The sequence below is a fragment of the Pipistrellus kuhlii genome, unplaced genomic scaffold, assembly GCF_014108245.1.
Source record: "Pipistrellus kuhlii isolate mPipKuh1 unplaced genomic scaffold, mPipKuh1.p scaffold_m20_p_11, whole genome shotgun sequence".
NCBI lineage: Eukaryota > Metazoa > Chordata > Mammalia > Chiroptera > Vespertilionidae > Pipistrellus > Pipistrellus kuhlii.
In genome coordinates, this window is record NW_023425416.1 from 48799558 (window position 1) to 48821339 (window position 21782).

At 54.1% G+C, this 21782-nt stretch overlaps 1 protein-coding gene across 2 annotated transcripts in view; it reads right to left on the minus strand.

The window, feature by feature from the left end:
• Nucleotides 1-21782, minus strand: part of CNTN3 (contactin 3) — an 88828-nt gene that overhangs the window by 16284 nt on the left and 50762 nt on the right. For both annotated transcript variants that reach the window (XM_036432097.2, XM_036432096.2), the window contains exons 5-11: nt 21573-21668; nt 10199-10402; nt 8519-8621; nt 7640-7824; nt 5410-5546; nt 3519-3648; nt 2925-3075 (exon numbers count right to left, since the gene is read on the minus strand). In XM_036432097.2, coding sequence (XP_036287990.1) covers nt 2925-3075; nt 3519-3648; nt 5410-5546; nt 7640-7824; nt 8519-8621; nt 10199-10402; nt 21573-21668 — 1006 coding nt within the window. The remainder of the gene's footprint in view (nt 1-2924; nt 3076-3518; nt 3649-5409; nt 5547-7639; nt 7825-8518; nt 8622-10198; nt 10403-21572; nt 21669-21782) is intronic.

Consider the following 21782-nt stretch of genomic DNA (forward strand, 5'->3'; position numbering starts at 1 on the left):
TTTAACAGCCACCCGCTACCTATACGCAAAAAGCAAACGGAGCATGGGTTGATAAGTCTTACAAACACTGTCGGCATCATGGTCACTAATATTCGGGAGAAATCTCTGCCACCGCCCCCCCCTTCTAGAAGCATTTAAATTTCTACGTTAAATGCTGCAGAGGACATAAAACCATTTCAATGCGCTTAATTAGAAATAATGCGCCATCCCTCCACTCGCCCCTGAACGAAGGCCGTGGCCGTAAAGCATCCGCTGTGATAGGCAACAGCATTCAGGTGAAAGCCCCATTAAAAGAAAAATAATTGGCTAATGTGTTTTGAACGCTGCCGAGGGACACGGGAAAGCTCAGCATCCTTTAGAACGTGCCACCGGAGGGTTCTTCTCGCTGACAGTGCTGGCTGCATCGCCAGGGGCCCTTTTCCGGTTTACTTTGCTTAAAGGGGAAAAGGCCTCCCGTCCTCATTCCCATCTTGGAAACGCGTGGGTTTGAGGACATGGTTGTAAAGGCCACAGCTCGGAGATGCCCATGCGCCCTGAGACCTTGGAAGCTTAGCAGCGAGGGCGTGGGTCAGAGCACGGGCTTCCTGCGGGGAGGGGGCCGCACTTCTCAACAGTGGGCAGCCCACCGAGAAAATAAACAGCAGAGACATCCTCCAAACAAGACAGCTTCGCTCCCTGTCGACACCGGTGATTTCAACATTTAGTGTGCCTGTCAACCAGGTGAGTCCCGCTGACCTTCGACTTGAGTTGACTTAACACATCAATTAGTTGTACATGGTAACCGTTAGCCACTTAAAGGGGGTCGTTAAGCAGGCATCCTCCACTCAATTGTTAAGTCTCCACCCACTTCTCAGGTGAGAGGCAGACCCTCCCGAGTGCCAGCAGATGACAGGGACCCGCCGAGAGCAGCTGGTGCACCGCGTGGTTCCCGTATCTCGTCTGCAGCTCAGCCCTTTCCCCGAGCTCTGATTTGTCCAGTGAATCTCCAGCGCAGACACATCCAGCTGGTTCTTCCACACCATTGCACACCCAGCCAGCCTCAGATGAGCATGCATGCCCTGCCCCTTCTGGAACCTTCCGTCTCCCCGACCAGGTCTTCCAAGCACCGCTCTGGTGCTCACGCTGGAAACAGGATACACTCTGGACTCCTTCCTTTCTTCTTGTTTCTTCAAATCATGAGCCCCATCCTCTCAGAAACATCGATGTGAGAGAGATACATTGATTGGTTGCCTTCCATACAAGCCTCCACCAGGGCCAGGATTCTGCCTGCAATCAACATGTGTGCTCTTGACCAGAACTGAACCTGGGACCCTTCAGTTCACTGAGCTGAACAGACTAGGACCACTGCTCCGATTTTTAAAAACATAAATCTGGCCTCTGATGTTGCTCCTTTACTTCTGCTGCCCCCCAGGGCCCACAGAACCAAGCCCGGACTCCGCAATTCAGCAACTACGTCATCCCCAGTAAGACCTCTGCTCACCCCGCTGCACCCCTCCTGGGTGCTGTCCACTGGAGGGGCACGGAGCCTTCATCACTGCAATGCAATGTCCCTGCCCACCAGGCCTCCGTGCCCTCACCCGTGCTGTTCCCCTAGCCTGGCACGCTTCTCCAAGGACCCCCGTCACCTCTCCGGTCTCACTGAGACCCCGGGTCCCCCAGAACATCTGCTCCTGCCCCCTCACATGCAGACGGGCCTTCTCGGGGAATCACGGAGCATGCTGTTCTTCCCCAAATGAGCACCACTGTGACCCTGTGTCACCTTCACAGCCTCCAGGAAGCTGAGAACAAGCAGAGTGATGTGTCTGATAAATACCTAGCCCAGCCGGCGTGGCTCAGGGGCTGAGCATCAACCTATGAACGAGGAGGTCACGGTTTGATTCCCACTCAGGGCATGTGCCCAGGTTGCAGGCTCGATCCCCAGAGTGGGGCCTGCAGGAAGCAGCCAATCAATGCTTCTCTTTCATCTATGATATTTCCATCTCTCTCCCTGTCTCCCTTCCTCTCTGAAATCAATAAAAACATATTCAAACGAAGACCAAAATACCTAGTGACCAGCCTGTAGTTGGTCAAAATATTTCCAAACGGGAGGATGAGCCCTTAATGCTGGGAGCCGGCCGCCCTCCGCACAGTAAGCCTGTTATCTACTCAGAGCAGCTCTTCCAGGACTTCAGCTGGGAGCTCACCGCCGTTCCCTGAGCCTGGGACGCTCTCTCCACCTGAGAGCAACGCTGGCGTCTTCAGCACGGCTCTGCCCCTCGGAGTCTCTCAGGGACAGGAGGGGAAGTCCTGACTAAGATCAAGTGCTCCCGGTGAGGAGGGAGAGAGCGCTATTTTAGATTCCAGGGCCCGACTACTGTCATCGGGAGGGGGCTGCAGAACAAAACCGGCCATCCTGATCCCGAAACACCCCTCGCTGCCTTGAAATGCCACTGCGTCCCACCTCCTATTGAAAACCTAGTCAGAATGTGGAAAATAAAGGATGGAATCCTCACTGGAAATGGAGCCGGCCAGCCTGAAGGGGGCGCTGTTCCGCTCTGGCACCTGGACTCCAAAGAGGAGGACAGACCAGGGCAGCTGAGGAGGGAAGGGATCCTCCTGGCCAGCAGAACACCCAAACTGTCAGGCCTCACCTGCACCTCTGGCTGAGCACCTGTGACATTAGCCCCGCCCCCAGGATGCTGTTACACCCCAGCTCCTCCAAAGGCCCCTCCCCCCTCGTCCTCTAGGATCAAGCCCAGCTGCTCCTTACCCAAGGAGGGTGCATCCCAGCTCCCTGTCCCGGGGGCATCCCCCTGCTATTCCAGAGAACACCTGCAAGCCCGTCTTGCAGGTAAAATATCTGTCTCTTCGATCCTTTCTCAGGCCCACAGGTACCCCTGTACAAAGTGAGAGGAGAGCAGGCTGCAGCTCGGTGGCCTCAATACCTTCCATCCTCTCGTACTGTCACCTCTCCTCTCCTCCAGGAGCACAGGGCCCGGGGGGCGGCTCGGGGCCGGCAGTCCAGGCCCACTGTGCTGCCCACCTGCGCCCGCACCAGCTTCTTCATGGGCGCCGCGGAGAAGTCCGGAGCGGAGGCTGGAGAGGAAGGAGGAACAGGAGAGAGGACCAGGGCTCAGGTGGAAAATACGGAAGCCACTGGGGTGCAGGCCTTGCTTAGAAGCCCGACCCACTCCCCGGGAAAACCGACGACGTTATCAGATATGGGATATAAAAGTAAGTCGGCATGGCTCAGTGGTTGAGTGCCAACCTATGAACCAGGAGGTCACAGTTTGATTCCTGAACAGGGCACAGGCCCGGGTTGTGGGCTCCATCCCCAGTGTGGAGCATGCAGGAGGCAGCCGATTGATGGTTCTCTCTCATCACTGATGTTTATCTCTCTCTCTCTCCCTCTCTGTTCCCTTCTAGAATCAATAAAAAAATAAATTTTAAAAGATTAAAAAAAAGAAAAGCAAGTATTTCTGCTTCTGGCAAAATGGAGGGCTTAGGGGAAATAACAAGACAAGGGAAGGGCGTCTCACCCAGCACCCGGAGCTCGGCGCTGGAGTAGGCGAGGCCATGCTTGTTCTCCGCCACGCACTGGAACATGCCCGCGTCCGCCACGCTCAGGTTCACGATGCTCAGGGCGCCGTTTTCCAGCTGGATCCGCTCCTGCTCGGAGGCAAACACCTCCCCCAGGTAAGTGTTTCAGAGCAGCAAACTGCTGAAAACTACTTTTTGTTGTTGTTGTTGTTAATCTTCCCCGAGGATATTTTTCTTATTATTTATTTATTTTTATTGTTCCCATTGATTTTTAGAGAGAGAGACACACACACACACACAGAAATGTCTATGTGAGAGAGACACGTTGACTGGTTGTCTCCCACAGGTGCCCCGACTGGGTTGGGACTGAACCTGCAGCCCAGGTAACATGCCCTTGACCGGAATCGAACCAGGGACCCTCCAGTCTGCGGGCCGACACTCCATTCACTGCGCAAACCCAGCCGGGCTGACTACAGTTCTTCACGAGATCCTCCTCACCTGTCCTGAAACTTAAACTCTTCTTCATCAGAAAACGTGGGGCTGGTTAATGTGAGGGCTACGCACGGAAATGCCAGCAAGTAGGCCAGCCCCAAGGGAAGTCCGGCCCCAAGGGAAGGCCAGCCCCAAGGGAAGTCCGGCAGTAACAAGGAAAGGTAAGATGTTGCCACCACTTAACTCTTCCGGAACACGTTTAAAGCACATATATTTTTATTGACTTCAGAAAGGAAGGGAAAGGGAGAGGGAGATAGACCTTTAACACTACAGATCCTCAAAAATGTCCCAACCTTTCCATCTCCTCAACTGGAAAGGTTTTCACCATTTTTTAAAAAAAAATCACATCGATTAAAGACATTATACATTCTGTGCATTAAAAAGTGTTCTGGGGCTTGGCCGGTGTGGCCCGTAGTTGAGCATCCACCTAGGAACCAGGAGGTCATGGCTCGATTCCTAGTAGGAGGCAGCTGATCAACGATTCTCTTTCATCACTGATGTTTCTATCTCTCTCTCCCTCCCCCTTCTGCTCTGAAATATGTGTGTGTGTGTGTGTGTGTGTGTGTGTGTGTGTGTATATATATATATATATATATTTTTTTTTTTTTAAGTGGTGCAGCATCACATAGACTAAATTCACAAAAATCACTCTTTCCACATGAAATGCCATGTCAGGACATTCTTCCTGCAGTGATGGGGTTTCCACCTGCACTGCTCCTCACACATGGACACAGGGACAGAGAGACAGAGAGACAGAGGGACAGAGAGTCAGAGGGATAGAGGAACAGAGAGACAGGGAGATAGAGGGACAGAGGGACAGAGAGACAGAGGGACAGAGGAACAGAGAGACAGGGAGATAGAGGGACAGAGGGACAGAGAGACAGAGGGACAGAGAGACAGAGGGACAGAGGGACAGAGGAACAGAGAGACAGAGGGACAGAGGGACAGAGGAACAGAGGGACAGAGAGACAGAGGGACAGAGGGACAGAGGAACAGAGAGACAGAGGAACAGAGGAACAGAGAGACAGGGAGATAGAGAGACAGAGAGACAGAGGGACAGAGAGACAGAGGGACAAAGGGACAGAGAGACAGAGGGACAGAAAGTCAGAGGGACAGAGGAACAGAGGGACAGAGGGACGGAGGGACAGAGGGACAGAGGAACAGAGAGACAGAGGAACAGAGGAACAGAGAGACAGGGAGATAGAGAGACAGAGAGACAGAGGGACAGAGAGACAGAGGGACAAAGGGACAGAGAGACAGAGGGACAGAAAGTCAGAGGGACAGAGGAACAGAGGGACAGAGGGACGGAGGGACAGAGGAACAGAGGGACAGAGGGACAGAGAGACAGAGGGACAGAGGGACAGAGGGACAGAAGTGGATGCCAGGGACGGGCCTCACCTCCAGCACCAGGGCCTCGCCGTTCCTCAGCCACCGGTAGGAGGGCTTGGGCTTCCCGCCGGCCCGGCAGTCCCAGCGCAGGCTGTCTCCCACCACAGCCTCCACGTCCCGGATGAGCTGGACCCAGTGCGGCTTTGCTGCAAGGGAAGGAAGGCGTCAACCCCCTGCCGAGGAAGAAGACACACGTGCTCCACGGACACGCCAACGGGCACGAGCCTGCGGGCACGGACGGACGTGAGCACTGAGCCCAAAGCTGTTCCGTTCCCTCCACCCCGACCCTGCAGATTCATCAATGTTTCCATACTGAGGGGGAGGTGGCCACGGTCACTGCCAAGCCCAGCTTGTCCCCGCTGTCTGCTTTCCAGCTCTGTGCGTTCTGGGACACTCTCGGGCGTCTGTGTGTCGACGGGAATGCAGGGACACACACTAGGTTTTCATTTCTTTTGAGTTGCAGCAGGTACTGGTCTTCAGGATGCCCTAAAAATTCCCACCCATAGGAGAGGGACTTCTGTGGCCGCAGAAAGAATATGTCCTCCAAGTCAGGGCTAACTCCCAATGACAGGCAACCCAGTGGGTGTCTCCCGAGCCTCGGTGTGAATTAAAATGAAAGCAGAGAAGGTGGATAAAGGGGTTCTGTTGAAATCATGTGTATATTTAAGGAAAAAGGAGTAATTCTGGCGCCCATAAATGAAGTATGAAGAAGCACTGTATCCAGTGGATTCCCTGATGTTTTATATATTTTATATATTTTATATATTTTTAAATATATTTTTTTATTTTTATTGATTTCAGAAGGGAAGGAAGAGGAGGAGAGAGAAATATCAATGATGAGAGAGAATCATTGATTGGCTGCCTCCTGCATGCCCCATATTGGGGATCAAGCCTGCAACCTGGGCATGTGCCCTTACTGTGACATCATGGTTCATAGGTCAGTGCTCAACCATTGAACCACACCAGCCAGGCTTCACTTATGTTGTAGAAGATGCTATTCGGAACATTCTCCTTACAGATGAAAGCAAAATACCACCTACAACGAAAGCCACTCAGAACAGCCTGCTCAAGGGCCAGGTCTCAGCTTGCCCCTCGAACCCCAAACAGGGAGACAGGTTGTCACACTGGTTCCTGTCCTGTGTGATATGGGCAGTGGCTCAAGTTTGCATTAGCCAGATAGAGGAATAGTTTATTTATTTCTAATTCATTGCAACCCTGAGAAGACCTGTCTCTCAATTTCTCTCATACAACTGCTGTCAAAAAAAAAAAAAGAAAAAGAAAAAAAAGAAAAAAAAAGAACTAGAATATTTTTAATAAAATATCTTTGGAAAAATTTTTTGAATAAAAGACGATCTAATTTTGCTACATAGAGACTCTAAATGAAGGTCACATGATTATTCTTTCCCTTCCAGAGTTGAGGGGCACACTGAATAAATATGGTCACAGATCCCAGGCAGTGCACAGGCAGTTCCATCTCCAGAGGGACAGAGGTCAGGACCACTCAGTGCCCACAGTGAGTCTAAAGCAGTAACACCTGCTTCCCAGCAGAAGTTCCTGTTTGCTTAGCAAAGATCATGAACATATCAAATCACATGTTCTGGGAAGATGTCTCCCCTGCACACGGTTACATGTCTAAAAGGTTATTGTCAGAACAGAAAGTGAACTATTTCATTGCTAGAGGCCCAGTGCACAGATTTGTGCACCGGTGGGGCCCCTGGGCCCGGCCTGCGCCCTCTCGCAATCCTGGTCCCCTCGGGGGATGGCAGACTGCTGCTTTTGGCCCAATCCCTCCAGCCAGGCTGAGGGGCCCCACCAATGCAGGAATTTGGTTTATCTTTTCCTGCCCTTCCCCGTCCCTCCTGCCCTCTGAGCTTCATCAGTCTGTTCCATGTTTCTATGCCTGTGCATTGAGCATCTGCCCCCTGGTGATTAGTGCACCGCGTAGCTACTGGTCGAATGGTTGGACAGTCAAACGTCGCTCAGGCTTTTATATAGATAGATCGATCATAGGAATCATTTTAAAATGCAGAGAAGGAACACGGTATGCCTCCAACTGCAGACTTCTCTGTCTTCTCAACCCCTTTTATGATTCTCATCCTGATTTTACAAAAGGGAGACCATGTTGGACCCCGGATTCTGCCATGACCTCCCTCCCCGCCCACCTCGGCGTTTGATGAGAGGGAAGCTCCCACTCCCACTGGCCCGCGGGGACGGGGACACCGGCCACGGGGTCACCTACCGTAGTACGTGAGACGCCCGCGGGCCACGTTTCTCCCCCGGGAATTCTCGGCGAGGCACTCGTAGGACCCCGCGTCCTCCTGCTCGAAGCCGGGGATCTCCAGCACCCCGCCGGACTTCCGCAGGGTCGCTCTCCCGGGCAAAGGCCGCCCGTCGCTCCTCCTCCAGGTGATCCGGGGCACGGGGCTGCGGAGACACGGCACGGTCGCTGCTATGGTAAACGGGAGCCTGGAGCCAGCACAGCTTGGGTTTGGGCCCAGAAAAAGACCACGGGGTTCTGTCCTTGGCGATTGCACACCCCCAGGGCCTCGCCCGGACCTCAGGCTCCCAGCTCAGTAACGTAAGTGCTGCGTTTTCCTGAATGAATGCATGGTTTGGTGTCAAAGGTCTAACCCAGCGGTCAGCAAACCGAGGCCTGAGAGCCACATGCGGCTCTTTGGCCCCTTGAGTATGGCTCTTGCACAAAATGCCACATGTGGGCACGCACGTACAGTGTGACGGAAACTTCGTGGCCCACGCGCAGAAGTCGGCTTTCGGCCTGGGCGAGTCTGTTTTGAAGAAGCCACACCCAAGGGGCCAAAGAGCCGCATGCGGCTTGCGGGTCATAGTTTCCCTACCACTGGTCTAACCTACTCCCTACGATCATAGGAACGAGGGAAAGAAAGTGAACGCCAATCCTTTACAAAGTGAGGCCGAGGTGTGTTCAGCAAAGGCCTTCAGAGTAAATGATGCCCGCACTTCCCCCTTCCGCTTTAGTTTTCTTTTGCTTCTACGTGAAAGGAAGAATGAAAATGAGGCCAAGCGGAGTCTGTCAAAAACCACCCCGACCCCTCGCGGCCCCCGCCGCTCGGCACGTCGGAGGGAGGGCGGCGGCACTTACTTCCCGAGCGCGAAGCACTCCAGCCTCGCGGTGGACCCTCTGGCGGCCGGAAGCGTTTCCGGAAACTGGACTTCTATTTTCGGCTCGTATTCACCCATCACGCCTGGAAACCCACAATGCAGGTCGCTCAGCATTACCGTCACCTTGGGAACCGGCCCCTTTCCCTTCGAGGCAGCTTCCTCTGGCTGCACCGGTGTCTCCCTTCCCACCCGAGAGCAGGTTCGGACGCCGGGCGCCGAGCTGGCTCAGGCCGCGTGGCCAAACCAATAAGCATCCTCGGATTCCGAGGTCCATAGACGACCGGGTAAGGGGCAGCTCTGAGAAAGCCGCCACGCGTTTTCTGGTGTATACAATGGGTGGTTTTGGTATGGTCTGTCCAACTAGGACATAACCGGCCTAAGTAAAATATGAAATGCGTTCCAAATTTTGAAATACCACGAAGAGCAAAGATGACAGGAGGAACCTTACTTCGTGGCGCCCGGGTAGCTCAGACAAAGCTCGTAAGTGGATCCCAGCCGACAGGGAGACAGTAATGTAAAGACTGGGAAAGGACCCGGGCAATGATAACAGACCAGGAAGAGGGCTCAGGTAATGGGCACTGGCACTGGGCTGCACCGGAGGTGGTTTTGGGTAGTAAGTGGGCAGTTTCTCAGGCTTACATGTCTGTTTCTCTGCAGCTCAGGGGCTCCCTTGAAACAGCCATGAAGGAGATAATAGAACGTATTTCCCTGAGCTTTACACTGAGGTCTGATTGACAAAGAAATGCCGTATCTAGTTAGGTTGCACGGTAAATATATTGCATATATTTAGACTTCTTTTGGTGTACAATGAGATGACTGAATACATGTGCATCTTGTGGAATGATTATCTCGGTCAAGGTAGCACATGGAGCTCTCCCATGGATACCGCTTTTAATTCCGTTATTTTGTGTGCGTGATGAGAGCATGTAAGATCTGCCCTCGAAGCAAATTCCAAGGTCACAATACAGTCATGTTATCATCACCACACTCCTGGTGGTGGCAAAATGACACATTATCAAAGGGTGGCTCAGTGGTTGAGCATCGACCTATGAACCAGGAGGTCATGGTTTGATTCCTGGTCAGGGCACATGCCTGGCTGTAGGCTCAATCCCCAGTAGGGGGCAATACAGGAGGCAGCCGACCAGGGATTCTCTCTCATCATTGATGCTTCTCTCTCCTCCTCTCTCTTCTTCTCTGAATCAATTAAAATATACATTTTTAAAAAGGGTACAAACTTTCAGCTGGATGATGCATACATGTTGGGGAATATCATGTGCACGTTTTTTTGCTTTGTTTTGTTTTTTTTTCTTATAGAGAACGTTTATCTTGTAACAAAATGCCTTACGCTGGCGAGGGTCAGGACAGGGGACTTCGAGGGGAGCAGCAGGGCCCCAGGCTGAGGGGCCCTGTGCCTGGTGCAATGGGGTCACCATCCAGAGTTATTCCTTTAGAACCACAGGCACCTTTTTTCATTCTGCACATGGCCCTGCGTGCGGACTGTGCACGTAGGGCCCATGGTCCATGAAGTCATTGTGGTCCCTGTGCTCGAAAAGACTTCTTGTTGGGAAACAAATGAAACGGTGATTCTCCGAGACACGCTTTCCCCTTCCCCCGTGTGCTTTTGCTCAGATTCGCCGCCTCTCCACCCGGAGCTTCCTACCGTCGGCGCGCAGCATCAGCGGCGTCGGCGAGCCCAGCACCCGGGCGGCGGTCACCGCGCTCGTCACCACACACGTGTAGTTGCCCACGTCGGATGGCTCCACCTTGGCCACGTAGAGGTGGCCCGTCTCCTGGGAGATGAACCTCCGGCCGTCTTCCTCCACGAAGGACGGGTATTCGTTGAAGATCCACGCGTAGGAGAGCTCTAATAGGAGTTTGGGGAGAAAAGCATCCCGTTAAGAAGGAACGTTCTCCCCATGAAGAACGCACAAAGCACCAGTGTTTCACGTGCAGGTCACCGAGAGAGGGCGTTATGGGGCCCCTCGGCGTCCACTCTGGGCTGAGAGGGAGGACCCCCTGTGCAGCATTCTTTTCCTTATTGGTTTTGTTTGTGAATCCTCACCTGAGGATATTTTTTCCACTGGTATTTAGAGAGAGTAGAAGGGAAGGAGGGAAGGTGAGGAAGGAGGAGACAGAAGAGAGAGAGAGAATCGTTGATGTGAGAGACACAGTGATTACCCCTTGCACGCTCCCCGCCCAGGGCCCAGGACTGAATCACAACTGACACTCAATGTACCCCCTGCAAACCCCTGACCTTGAAGGGAGTCGAACACGGGGACTTTTAGTGCATGGACCAACGCTCTTAGCACTGGGCCACGCCTGCCAGGGCTGATCAGCATTCTTTTTTTTGAAAAATTTTTTTTATTGATTTGCGAGGAAGGGAGAAGGATCGAGAAACATCAATGAGAGAGAAACATGGATTGGCTGCCTTCTGCATGCCCCCTCCACCCCCTGGGGATCGAGCCCACAACCTAGGCATGTGGCCTGACTCAGAATGGACCATGACCTCCAGGTGCATGAGGCGAAGCTCAATCCACTGAGCCACACGGCCAGGCCTTCCAGTGGCAGCAGGTACCGGTGTCAATGTCATTGCCCTTCCAGCCCCCCAGAGGCCTGCCCCGGTGGGAGCATTAGAAAACCACGTGATGTACTGCATTCTGATACAGTATCACACACCCGCTGTCTGACCATCGGAGGATAAAATCTTGCCTTGGCGGTAAACACCAGTTGTATCCCGCCCAATACAATCCACGCCAGGCCAGCAGCCTTCTTTGGAGACTTTCCCATGTAACTTCACGTCTGATGGTAAACACAATGCTACACCGGAAATGGTCCCGTTACATCCTCAGACCAGCTGGATTCTACAGAAGCTCTCATGTAAATCACAAACTCGAATCTAAAGCCACCTGGCCAGGGTGCCTTCCGGTCACAACGCTATGTGCACAGAGGGACGGGAGACGTTTTTTATTAGAGAACACAGGGTTTTGCTCTCCAAGCCACGCTCCTCCTCTTTCTTATTTCCATCTTTTCCTCCCGCACCCCTCCCTGGCCCTGGTCCCTCAGCCTGGTCTGTGCCCTCCTGCAATCTGGGATCCCTTGGGAGATAGTGGAGAGCTAGTTTCTGCCCGATCCCACAGGCCAGGCTGAGGGTCCCATGGGTGCAGGAATGGGTGCACCAGGCCTCTAGTAAGTATGTAAGTTCTTTGTTTTATCTCTTCTCGTCCCCCCATCCCCACATCGAGGTAGGTCAGTCTGTCCCATGCCTCCCTGCTTCCGGTCTTATTTTGTTCACCCGTAAGTGACATCATGGGACACCTGTCTTCCTCAGATTGCCTTGTTTCACGGAGCATAATTTTTTTTCTCTTTTTGAGGAACCCCCGTAGACACAGGTGGGGTGTGCACCTGCAGGCCAGCCGTGCCCTCTGCCCCGGGGCACTTTCCCCATCACTTAGGTGGAATAATGCAACTTCCATGCCTTCTGTGTCAGCAGACGGCACTTTCTTTTTAAGTGCAGCCTGAGAGAAGGTAAAGAGCCTTGCCAGCCCTCTGGAGTGCTAATTGCAGCCAATTATCGTTTGATTGATCTGCCTTGCTATTAAAATGATATGCAGAATTTACCTGCTTGCAGAGTGGAAATTTCCTTCAGCCCAGTCTCCTGGAGGACGCCCACACCTAATGGGCCCAGCGCGGGTGCTCTGGGGTTATAATTCCCGCATCATCACTCAGAGCGAATTACAGGCCTGCTTCCTGGGGTCGCCAAGGCCGCAAATAGCTCACAGGCGGGGACACGGGCCGTGACCCGCCTGGAATAATGAAGGGCTGGCGGCCACCGCGCAGCACCCTGACCCGCCCCTTCCTCACCGGGTCTCGCTTCTTTTATGAAAATTTAACCTTGTTCTTAAAGGATGTCCTGGGGGCTGGATATGTCTCTTTTTGCCATGTGAGTGATTTTTTTTTATTTTTAAGAAGAATAAAATGTCCATTTTCACTGGTAAACAGAAATGAGGTTTTCAGTAGAAGAAGAAATCACCTGACAAATCAGAAATGTGTTCTTACTGGGAACAGTAAATGAGTCCTCAGAAAGCCATTGAAATTAAAGTTTCTCTCTCCCTCCCTCCCCCCCCCCCCCTCTCTCTCTCTCTCACACACACACACACACACACAGGACAAGTACTCCTGCTCACCATTAGCTTATCAAACCATTCATCAAAAACAGTTAAACAGCCCTGCCAGTGTGGCTCAGTGATTGAGCGTTGACCTATGAACCAGGAGGTCACGGTTCAATTCCAGGTCAGGACACCTGCCCACGTTTCGGGCTCCATCCCCAGTTGGGGGTGTGCAGAAGGCAGCCGATCAACGACTCTCAATCATCATTGACGTTTCTCCTCTCTCTCTCCCTCTCCCTTCCTCTCTCTGAAATCAGTCAAAATATATTTAAAATAAATAAAGTTGTAAGAGCACCAGCTCCTTTTATATTTTTATTTTTGGCCATGAGAAGAGCATCTTGGAACAGTGACTACAGCCCTTGCCACAGGGAGGCGGGGCAGGCGGGGCGGAGAGAGAACCCGTGTGTGCCAGGCCCTGCACACGATGTCCCCTCCTGTCCTCACACCATCCTCAGCTTAGAGGAGTCACCCGTTTTACTGGCAGGGTTCCCGAGGCCGCAAGGCTGCCTGGGAGCTCACACCTGCACACCTGCGCCCCGCCTCTGCACACCTGCGCCCCGCCTTGCACACCTGCACCCCGCCTCTGCACACTTGTGCCCAGCCTCTGCACACCTGCACACCGCATCCTCACTCACGTGGACTCCCTGTGTGCCCTCGCTTACCCCTCATTCCGAGCTCTGCCCCATGTCCCAGGGACGACAAAGCCTGAAGGCCTCCTCTGGCTCCGCAGCCCAGTCCCAGAAGGAAGCCCGATGCTGCCCAGGGGCTCCTGCGAGAGGTGCTGAAGTTCCGGGAACAGCAGGCAGCAGCTGGGAGCCCCCCCCCCCCCCCGTTCAGAGCTGCGCCTCTCAGGGGGAATGGCACAGGGTGTCCCAGGCCACCACCTTCCAAGGGACTGAGCTGTTGGAAACAAACCTGTGGCCTGTGAGCCCAGCTCCGACTCCCAGCGGCTCCGGAACCCGCCTGGGTGGGAGCGAGGCCCGGCGCCAGGCTCTGTTCCCGGGTTTGACTAAAACAGAAGGAAAATGCTGAACAGCCCAACCGCCCGCTGGCGTTTCCCACTTCCTCTCTCTGCCCAGGCTGCTCGTTTGGAAACAAGGAAAGGCTGTGGGTGCCAGAGTGATGGTTTGCAGTCCCACTCCCCCGTCTCCACGTGGATGCTCTCCCCCAGGCCCAGGGCACCTGGAGCCGCGCTGGGAAACAGGGAAACGCATGCTCAGCCCCTTGGGAAGCCAGCCGGGCCTCTCCCGGGCAGGTCCCCCCACGGGGAGCAGACACCCCCACTGCGAATCCCACCAGGAGGAGGCTGGCAATGAGGGCCCAGCCAAGTCAGACCTCAGTGCTCAGACACCAGAGAGGGCTGGTGGCGGTTAGGATACAGGCCAGGGAGGCGGCGCGGAATCACAAAGGAGGCTCTGAACATGTTTCCTCCCCCATCTCCCTCCACCCCATCTTAGTCTCTCCACCACCACCCATCTGTCAAGTTCTACTGAGAACCCAGTCCCAGCCGTGAACTACTGGAAACATGTCTCAGCGGAGCAATCGGGCACGGAACAGCCTGTAACAGGACGGAGGAGCTTTAATAACTTGGGTTGGCAGCCCCATGAAACAGGACCCTTGGGATGCGCACTGGCTTTGGCTGCCCACAGGGTCCCCGCTTTGTCTGCTGCGCATTTCCTGGGGTGGGGGAGGCTGGTGCCGTCTCAGGTTACGGAAGACAGGAAGCACCATGCCACTGGAAGGACTGGACCGAAGGACCGATGCTCAGAGTGTGGGCCTCCTGTGGGCTGGGAGGCAGTGAGTCCCGCTCAGCATCAGGACCGAGACCACCCTCAGCCAGCCACTCCCTCTGCGCTCGGTGTTCCCATCTGTGAAATGGGAACACGAGACTTCCCGGGGCTGCGGCAAAGCTGACATCAGTGGGACGTCTCAGTGGCACGCAGCAAGTGCTCGGAGAACATCGCTGTGATCACAGTTGACGGGATGTTGCATTCCCCTGCTTAGATTCTTAAGGAAGACGCGACCCCTAAGCCGTCAGAACATTGTAAAAGCACAATCCGTGAACACTCCAGTAGCAGAGAGTGAACGGGCGCTGTCAGGGGGAGAGGACACCCAGGGAGGAGACCGCACCAGCCTGGTGCCCGGGTGAGTCATGGTAAGGGGCACGTCTGCTTACGACATAAGAGTCTCTATGATGGACCTCGCTCCCTATAATAACCATGGTGTCCCGTTATTCCTCTACCCTTGGAGCCCCGCTCAGGGTGGGGAGGAGACGGGAGCCTGGGGAGTTACGTGACCCAGAGGCACCGGGGGAATCTCAGAAAGTCACGATGCCGGCCGCCATCACGGGACCAAAATGGTGCCCCTGTTTGAGAGACTTCCACCTGGGCCTTGAAACGGTTAAACGCCTGCAGAACGACGTGTCTAATTAAGAGGTGTCAGTACGCTTCCTACCGAGGAAAGATCCTCCAAATTAACACCAGGCTCGCCTCCCCGCCTTCAAAGACCCCATTACTTTCCCTTTTAACTCCCCGCTTGCTAGTCTTCAAACAGAAGGTGTTCCATTGAGCAGATGGGGCCCTGGCGCTGGGAGCCCCGGGGGCCCGGCCGGCCGGGGTCGCGCGGGAGCCGGCTGTCTCTGCTGCTCTTTCAATTAGGATCCGCAGCCTCGTCATTAACACGTTTCCCTCGCCTGCACAACCTCCTCTTTGCAGCGCTCCGGGCTGGAAACTTCTATTTGAGGAAGACTTATTTCGGAAAGTTTTATAAGAAACTGTGATCGCAGGCCGTTGTGACAATCACTGCACCGGTTTAGGCTTAAAAAAAAGGTGTCATGGTGAGCGGTAATTCCTGAGCCCTGGCCGGTGTGGCTCAGTGGGTTGAAGTGTCGGCCAAGGAACCAAAAGGTGGCGGGTTCAATTCCTGGTTAGGACACATGCCCAGGATGCGGGTTAGATCCCAGGCTGGGGCGTGTGCAGGAGGCAACAAATTCATGTTTCCCTTTTTCTTCCCTCTCCCTTCCTCTCTCTCTCAATTCAATTAAGGAAAGGTCCCCTGTAGCCATGGCAACACAGCGTGCTCCTTCCAGATGTCTACTCTTAAGGAATCACACTGTTTGAAAGTGGCGAGTCCCACACACCCTCCCAGGCCACCCTGAGGAAGGATGAGGCAGCAGCGCTGTGTCCCAGCATCACAGGCAGTGCTGGTCACTCAGGGGGGTGCGGGCCCTTCGCCTCTGGGGACCTTTCCTGAGATCCCAGCAGTAACAACGGCGATGGCGTCGGAAGGGTTGATTTGCACACCCAGGGACACCTCAACCCAGCATCCATATCCGTGTCTGTATGGGGATCCATGTTTCATTTTGGCTATGTGATCAGAGCAAAGGAGGACTCTCTGTACCTCAGATTTCCAAATAAGAACACACTCGTGCTCCCTGTGTGCAGCCATCTATGCAGAAAAAAGTATGTGCCATTTATGTAACAAGAAGGGGGGGGTTGGGAGAGAGGGAGGGATGGAAGTAGAAAGAGACGTGGATGTGAGAGAGAGACCCATGGACTGGTTTCCTCCTGTACATGCCCAACAGGGGACCAAAGGTGGAATCTGCAACCCACGTATGCGCCTTGACTGGAAATCAAACCCCAAACCCTTCAGTGCACAGGCTGACGCTCTAACCTAGGGGTGTCGAACTCAATCAGAGAAGGGGCCAAAATCTAAAATCCAGCCTAAATCGCGGGCCGAATGGTTTACTGAACAGTCATAAACTGTCATTGTGATGGAAACGCAGCGGAGTGCAGTGATGACAGCGCGGTGTGGGCCACATTGCAAGGCCTGGCGGGACGGATTTGGCCCGCGGGCCTTGTGTTTGACACATGTGCTCTAACCAATGAGCCACATGGGCAGGGCTACAAGAGCAATCTGCTGCAGGATGCTGTGATTTGGATGCTGAAGATAATGTCATATTTCCAAGGGTGAGGTCCCAATGTCGCAGTTATCAATGTTCCCCAAATAATATGCAAATATTGGATAATTCCCATCTGGATTTCATTTTTTTTTTTTTTAATGGGATGGTTCCGATGTGCTTTTAGAAGAATGAAGTATTAAATTGGAATGATATATTTTTTTCTCTTAGGGCAAAATAAGTTGTATGAATGGGAAACATGCCCTGCAAATGATTAAAGTATGACGGGATGAAAACAGGGATGGCACTCAACTGATAATGAGCTTGAGAAACAAGCACCTCCTTGTTTTTCTGTCACGGAGGCTGTTTCTCTCCCTCAGCAAGCCGATCATTTTGCCAAGAAGGAAAGAAACTCCGCGAACTCGAGTCCGCTGGCACAGAGAATAAATAGCTAAAAAGGTAACCGTTCCTGGACTGCTGGTAATTATCCCGCCGCTGCCAGAGGAAGAAAGCAATTGCGGAAAGATCCAGAGGAGCCTTTCGGGGCGAGTGAGCGCGTACTTATTAATTCTTTTCGGGCCCAAGATGACAGCTCCGCTCTGCCTGCAGCACGGCGTCTTGTGGAGAAGGGAGTGAAGGCGAATGGAAGCCCCGCTCTGAGCAGCTCTCCGGCCGGCCGGCGGCCACGTGGAGTCAGACCGCCGCCGCCAGTGGCTTCGACGTGAAGGTCCAGCCTTAGGCCGGAGCCTGTGCTGTTTCTCGGTAACGCACAAGCGGATGCGGAGAGGAGAGTGGGAGCGGCGAAGAACCAGCGAACAAGGGCTCAGCAGGCATCAGGGGCCTTCGCAGACACGGCGTCTTTTACAGAAGGAAAAGGAGAGGTGACCCCGTCAGCTCGTCCATCCGCACTCCTCTCCTGACGGCGCTGGCTCACTGCGTGTCTGTGTCACACGCCGACGGCGCTTGCCACGTTGCAAACACGTTCATTATTCTCCCGTGTGTTATGGTGACTGGCGATCTTTGATGTTACTGTCGTGATTATTGTGGGGTGCCACATGTGCCCATATAACATGATGAATGCTTTGTCTTGCATCTCTTCTCCCCCACCCCCAGAACCTTCTTAAAAAGCAAGTTTAGCCGAAACCGGTTTGGCTCAATGGGTAGAGCGTCAGTCAGCCTGCGGACTGAAAGGTCCCGGGTTCAATTCCGGTCGGGGGCATGTACCTTGGTTGCGGGCACATCCTCAGAGAGGGGTGTGCAAGAGGCAGTTGATTGATGATTCTCTCCCATCGATGTTTCTAACTCTCTGTCCCTCTCTCTTCCTCTTTGTAAAAAAATCAATAAAATATATATATTTTTTAAAAAAAGCAAGTTTGGGATATCCTGGGAAATAAATATGGCAGAACATCGCACAACGTTGCATCCATGCAAAGGTCTCTCGGGGTATGCAGGCAGAACACCTTGCTGGCATATAAAGGGGCCTCGCCCCCGCCTGCATGCACAGGGAAGTGTATCAGAGGTGAGGTGTGCACAGTAAGTCCCCCACGGCGGCTGGTGGTTGTAACAAGCACGTCTCTGGTGACCCTCCCGGTGACCGGGCGTGTCCAATGGAGCCAGAATGACCCCGGACATCGCCTGCTTCCCGCGGCTGCCGGCTCACCCTCCCCCGGGGAGGAGGCCGAAGGTCGCCCAGGAGCCGGAGCAGCTCGGCTGGGCCAGGAGGCAGCCGCCGCAGGCCAGCGCCTTCAGAGGAAACACGCTCCCCGCTGGCCTCCCGGAGCATGTTCCCTAAATCCCCGGGTTTAACACCGGAATATTCCGGACGCCCTTTTGAAAATCTGATCTAACGAGTGCTTAAGGCCAGGAGAGCCGAACTGCACAGAACACGCGCTGTCAGCCTTTCATAAAAGGCTCGGGCGGCGAAGGTCTCGCCCGGGGATTGCCTCCCGTCCGTCCGGGAGCTGTGCTGAATGTGAAAAGCAGCACCGGAGCGCGGAGGCAGGGACCGGTGCGTGCAGGGGGAGGCGCGTCGGGAAGAGGGCTGTGTCCTCGGAGGGGCCGGGGAGGAGGCGTGAGGCCGGCGTGCAGTATGGCAATGTTTTTCAACCTTTTTTGGGCAAAGGCACACTTGTTTCATGAAAAAAATCACGAGGCACACCACCATTAGAAAATGTTAAAAAACTTAACTCTGTGCCTATATTGACTATATATAAAGTCATTCTCTTGAATAGGAATCAAATAAACACAAAGAAAGTATTTTATAATTACTTTATTATGAAATATTAAGTAAACAAAATAGTGAAAAATTATAAAATTCTTGTCTTGTCTGCACCTACGGCACACCAGGCAACATCTCCCGGCAAAACGCTGCAGTATGGACTCCTCTGGACGCCTCCCCGACCGGCAGAGGCGGGAGACGTCTCGCCCGTGCGCCCCGCGGCCAGCGCTGGGCAGTGTGCGGCACGGGGACCTCTGTCCATGGCGCGCTGACAAGTCCTGCCTCTCCGCGTGGGATCGGCGGGCAGCTCTGCGGGAGGGTCCGGACAGCTCCCTGCCCGGAGGCCCATGCCCCCCTGGTTCCAGGCCTTTCCACAGAGCCGCCGCCCTCCGTCTGCCAGCGAAGGCGCCTCCCGGCACAGGAGGCCCTGGCTGGGCCGGTGCTGGAGAAGGGAGACGGGGATGGCGCCAGGACCAGGTCTGAGCGCGATCGCCCACACATGACCCTCTCTACCACCCCCTCACTCCCGCAGGCGAAGGTTCTTGGGTCCTTTTGCAGACGGACTGCGCAGGCTTCCAAGAGGCTGCTGTGACGCGGGTTCGGGGGCTCTGTGTGCTAGGGGGCCCCGGGTCTGTCCCCACCAGGAGGCCTTATCAGAATCCTCATCTCGCGGTGGCTAGTTGTCCCAATGCCTTTAAATTGGTTCAAGAAATCTGTCCCTGATCATGTGCAAGACCTGGAAACAGACCAACGTGACTGAAATATTCAGGATGCCCCTGCGACCCACAGCAGGAGCTCCTATGGAAACTCCCAGGAGCCGAGATGCCACAGAAAACAGCCACTCTCATCCACGTGGAAAAGCTGTCGAGCGCCCCTCCTCCCCCCACCAAATAACGTGGGAAACCACACCCAACCGCACGTAAGACCTAACCTTACACTCTCAGGAGGCAGAAACGACACGACGAGTTCCCGTGATTTTCCCAACTACGAAAGGATTCGGTCTAAAAGGACGACAGAGTGTGCACTTACGTATGACAGAACCTCACACGCCAGACCCCACGGCGTTTTTCTGTTTAGTGGACAGATTTACCGGGACTTTGGGGCCATAGCAATCTGCTAAACAAGGTGAAGATGCAAAGAGGCTGTGAGGGGAGGACGCGCAGTTGCTCAGGGAAAACGTGAATCTACCTCCTCAGGGACTGAGACGCTCCCTCCAAGCGCCGCGGCCTCCAGAGCCCTCATTAGCGGCTCTAATTAGTCTGGTTTGGAATCGCGTCCTCCCGCATCTAACACACGTGCAACGTTAAAGGCTGTCAGCCGTACCTTCCGCTCTCTCCGGGCCTGCGTTACTTCAGCTGGTTGGGGGAAGGAGGCTTTAGGAAAAATGAGCATCAGTGGAATGTCCTTGAAGAGATGCCCAGCTGAGGCCCGCGGGCCGGAGGTACCTCAAGCCTCGTGGTGCTGCTGACCCACACTGCTACTGTTGCATCATCTGGGAAAGGTAGCAAGCTACAGTTTCTATCTTTCTTTCTTTCTTTCTTTCTTTCTTTCTTTCTTTCTTTCTTTCTTTTTAAATATATTTTTTCACTGATTTCAGAGAGGAAGGGAGAGGGAGAGAGAGACAGAAACATCAATGATAAGAGAGGATCACCAATGATAAGAGGATCACCAATGATAAGAGAGGATCACCAATGATAAGAGAGGATCACCAATGATAAGAGGATCACCAATGATAAGAGGATCACCATTGATAAGAGAGGATCACCAATGATAAGAGAGGATCACCAATGATAAGAGGATCACCAATGATAAGAGAGGATCACCAATGATAAGAGGATCACCAATCCGCCACCTCCTGCATGCCCCCTACCAGGGATTGAGCACACAACCCAGGCACGTGCCCCTGACAGGAATCAAACTTGGGACCCCTCAGTCCGCAGGCCGACGCTCTATCCACGGAGCCAAACCAGCTGGAGCTCAGTCTCCGGCTTTCTTGGAAAACCCAGAGATCTGCTTTGTCATGGCGATGGCCAGCTGCACCTGCGAAATGTGGGAACCCGCTGGGAGGAGACACTGCTGTGTGGCTCTGGACAAGTCACTCACCTGCTCTGAGCCTCGGCCTGCCGACGCAGAATGCCAGCTGCATCGCATCCTGTCCTGGGTGCTGGGAGCCCAAACCCAGCGTCTGGCTGACAAACGGCACCGACTCCGTCACGACGGGGCTCCCTGTCCCAGCAAACCCCCCTCTCCACGGCCTGGGGGCCACTCGGCCCTGGGGGCGGGATTCCTTCTACGTGTCCATATCCAGCACGCCAGCTCTGTGATGTCACTGGGAGTGCCGGGCGGGGGGTTGGGGGAGGCGGTGGCACATCAGCCAATACCCACACACACACACATGTCCATTCAGTGTATCAGCAAAGCTCAGTGTCTCCTCAACTCGGTGCTGAGATTAGGTCAGTAAAGGGCCATGTTTAGTAACACACACGAGGCCTCTTCCACACGTCAGCAGGCATTGTACGAGTCAATCAATGAATGAATAAAATGACGGATGAATAAATGAAGAAAAAAGAAAGGCCCGGCCGGCGTGGCTTCGTGGTTGAGCATCGACCTAGGAACCAGGAGGTCACGGTTCGGTTCCTGGCCAGGGCACACCCCCGCGCTACGGCTCATTTGTCGACACGGTAATGGTGCCCAGGCGGCGGGCCTTGCCCGGAAAGGTACCCAGTAAAGAGCAGAAGTGGGCGCATCTTACCTCCAGCGTGAGGTGGGGGCCCGCACAGCAGCACCACGCCCTGGCCTTCCCGCACCGACACCGCGCTCCGCATCCTGGTTTTGAAGTTCTCGAGATCTGATTGGAAAACAAAACGAAACAGCGTTTCAGAAAGAAACGATGGTGAAATGTCCGCACAGTGACGCAGTGACATTCACAACCAACGCCAACCCGCCCATCCTGGGTCTCTAT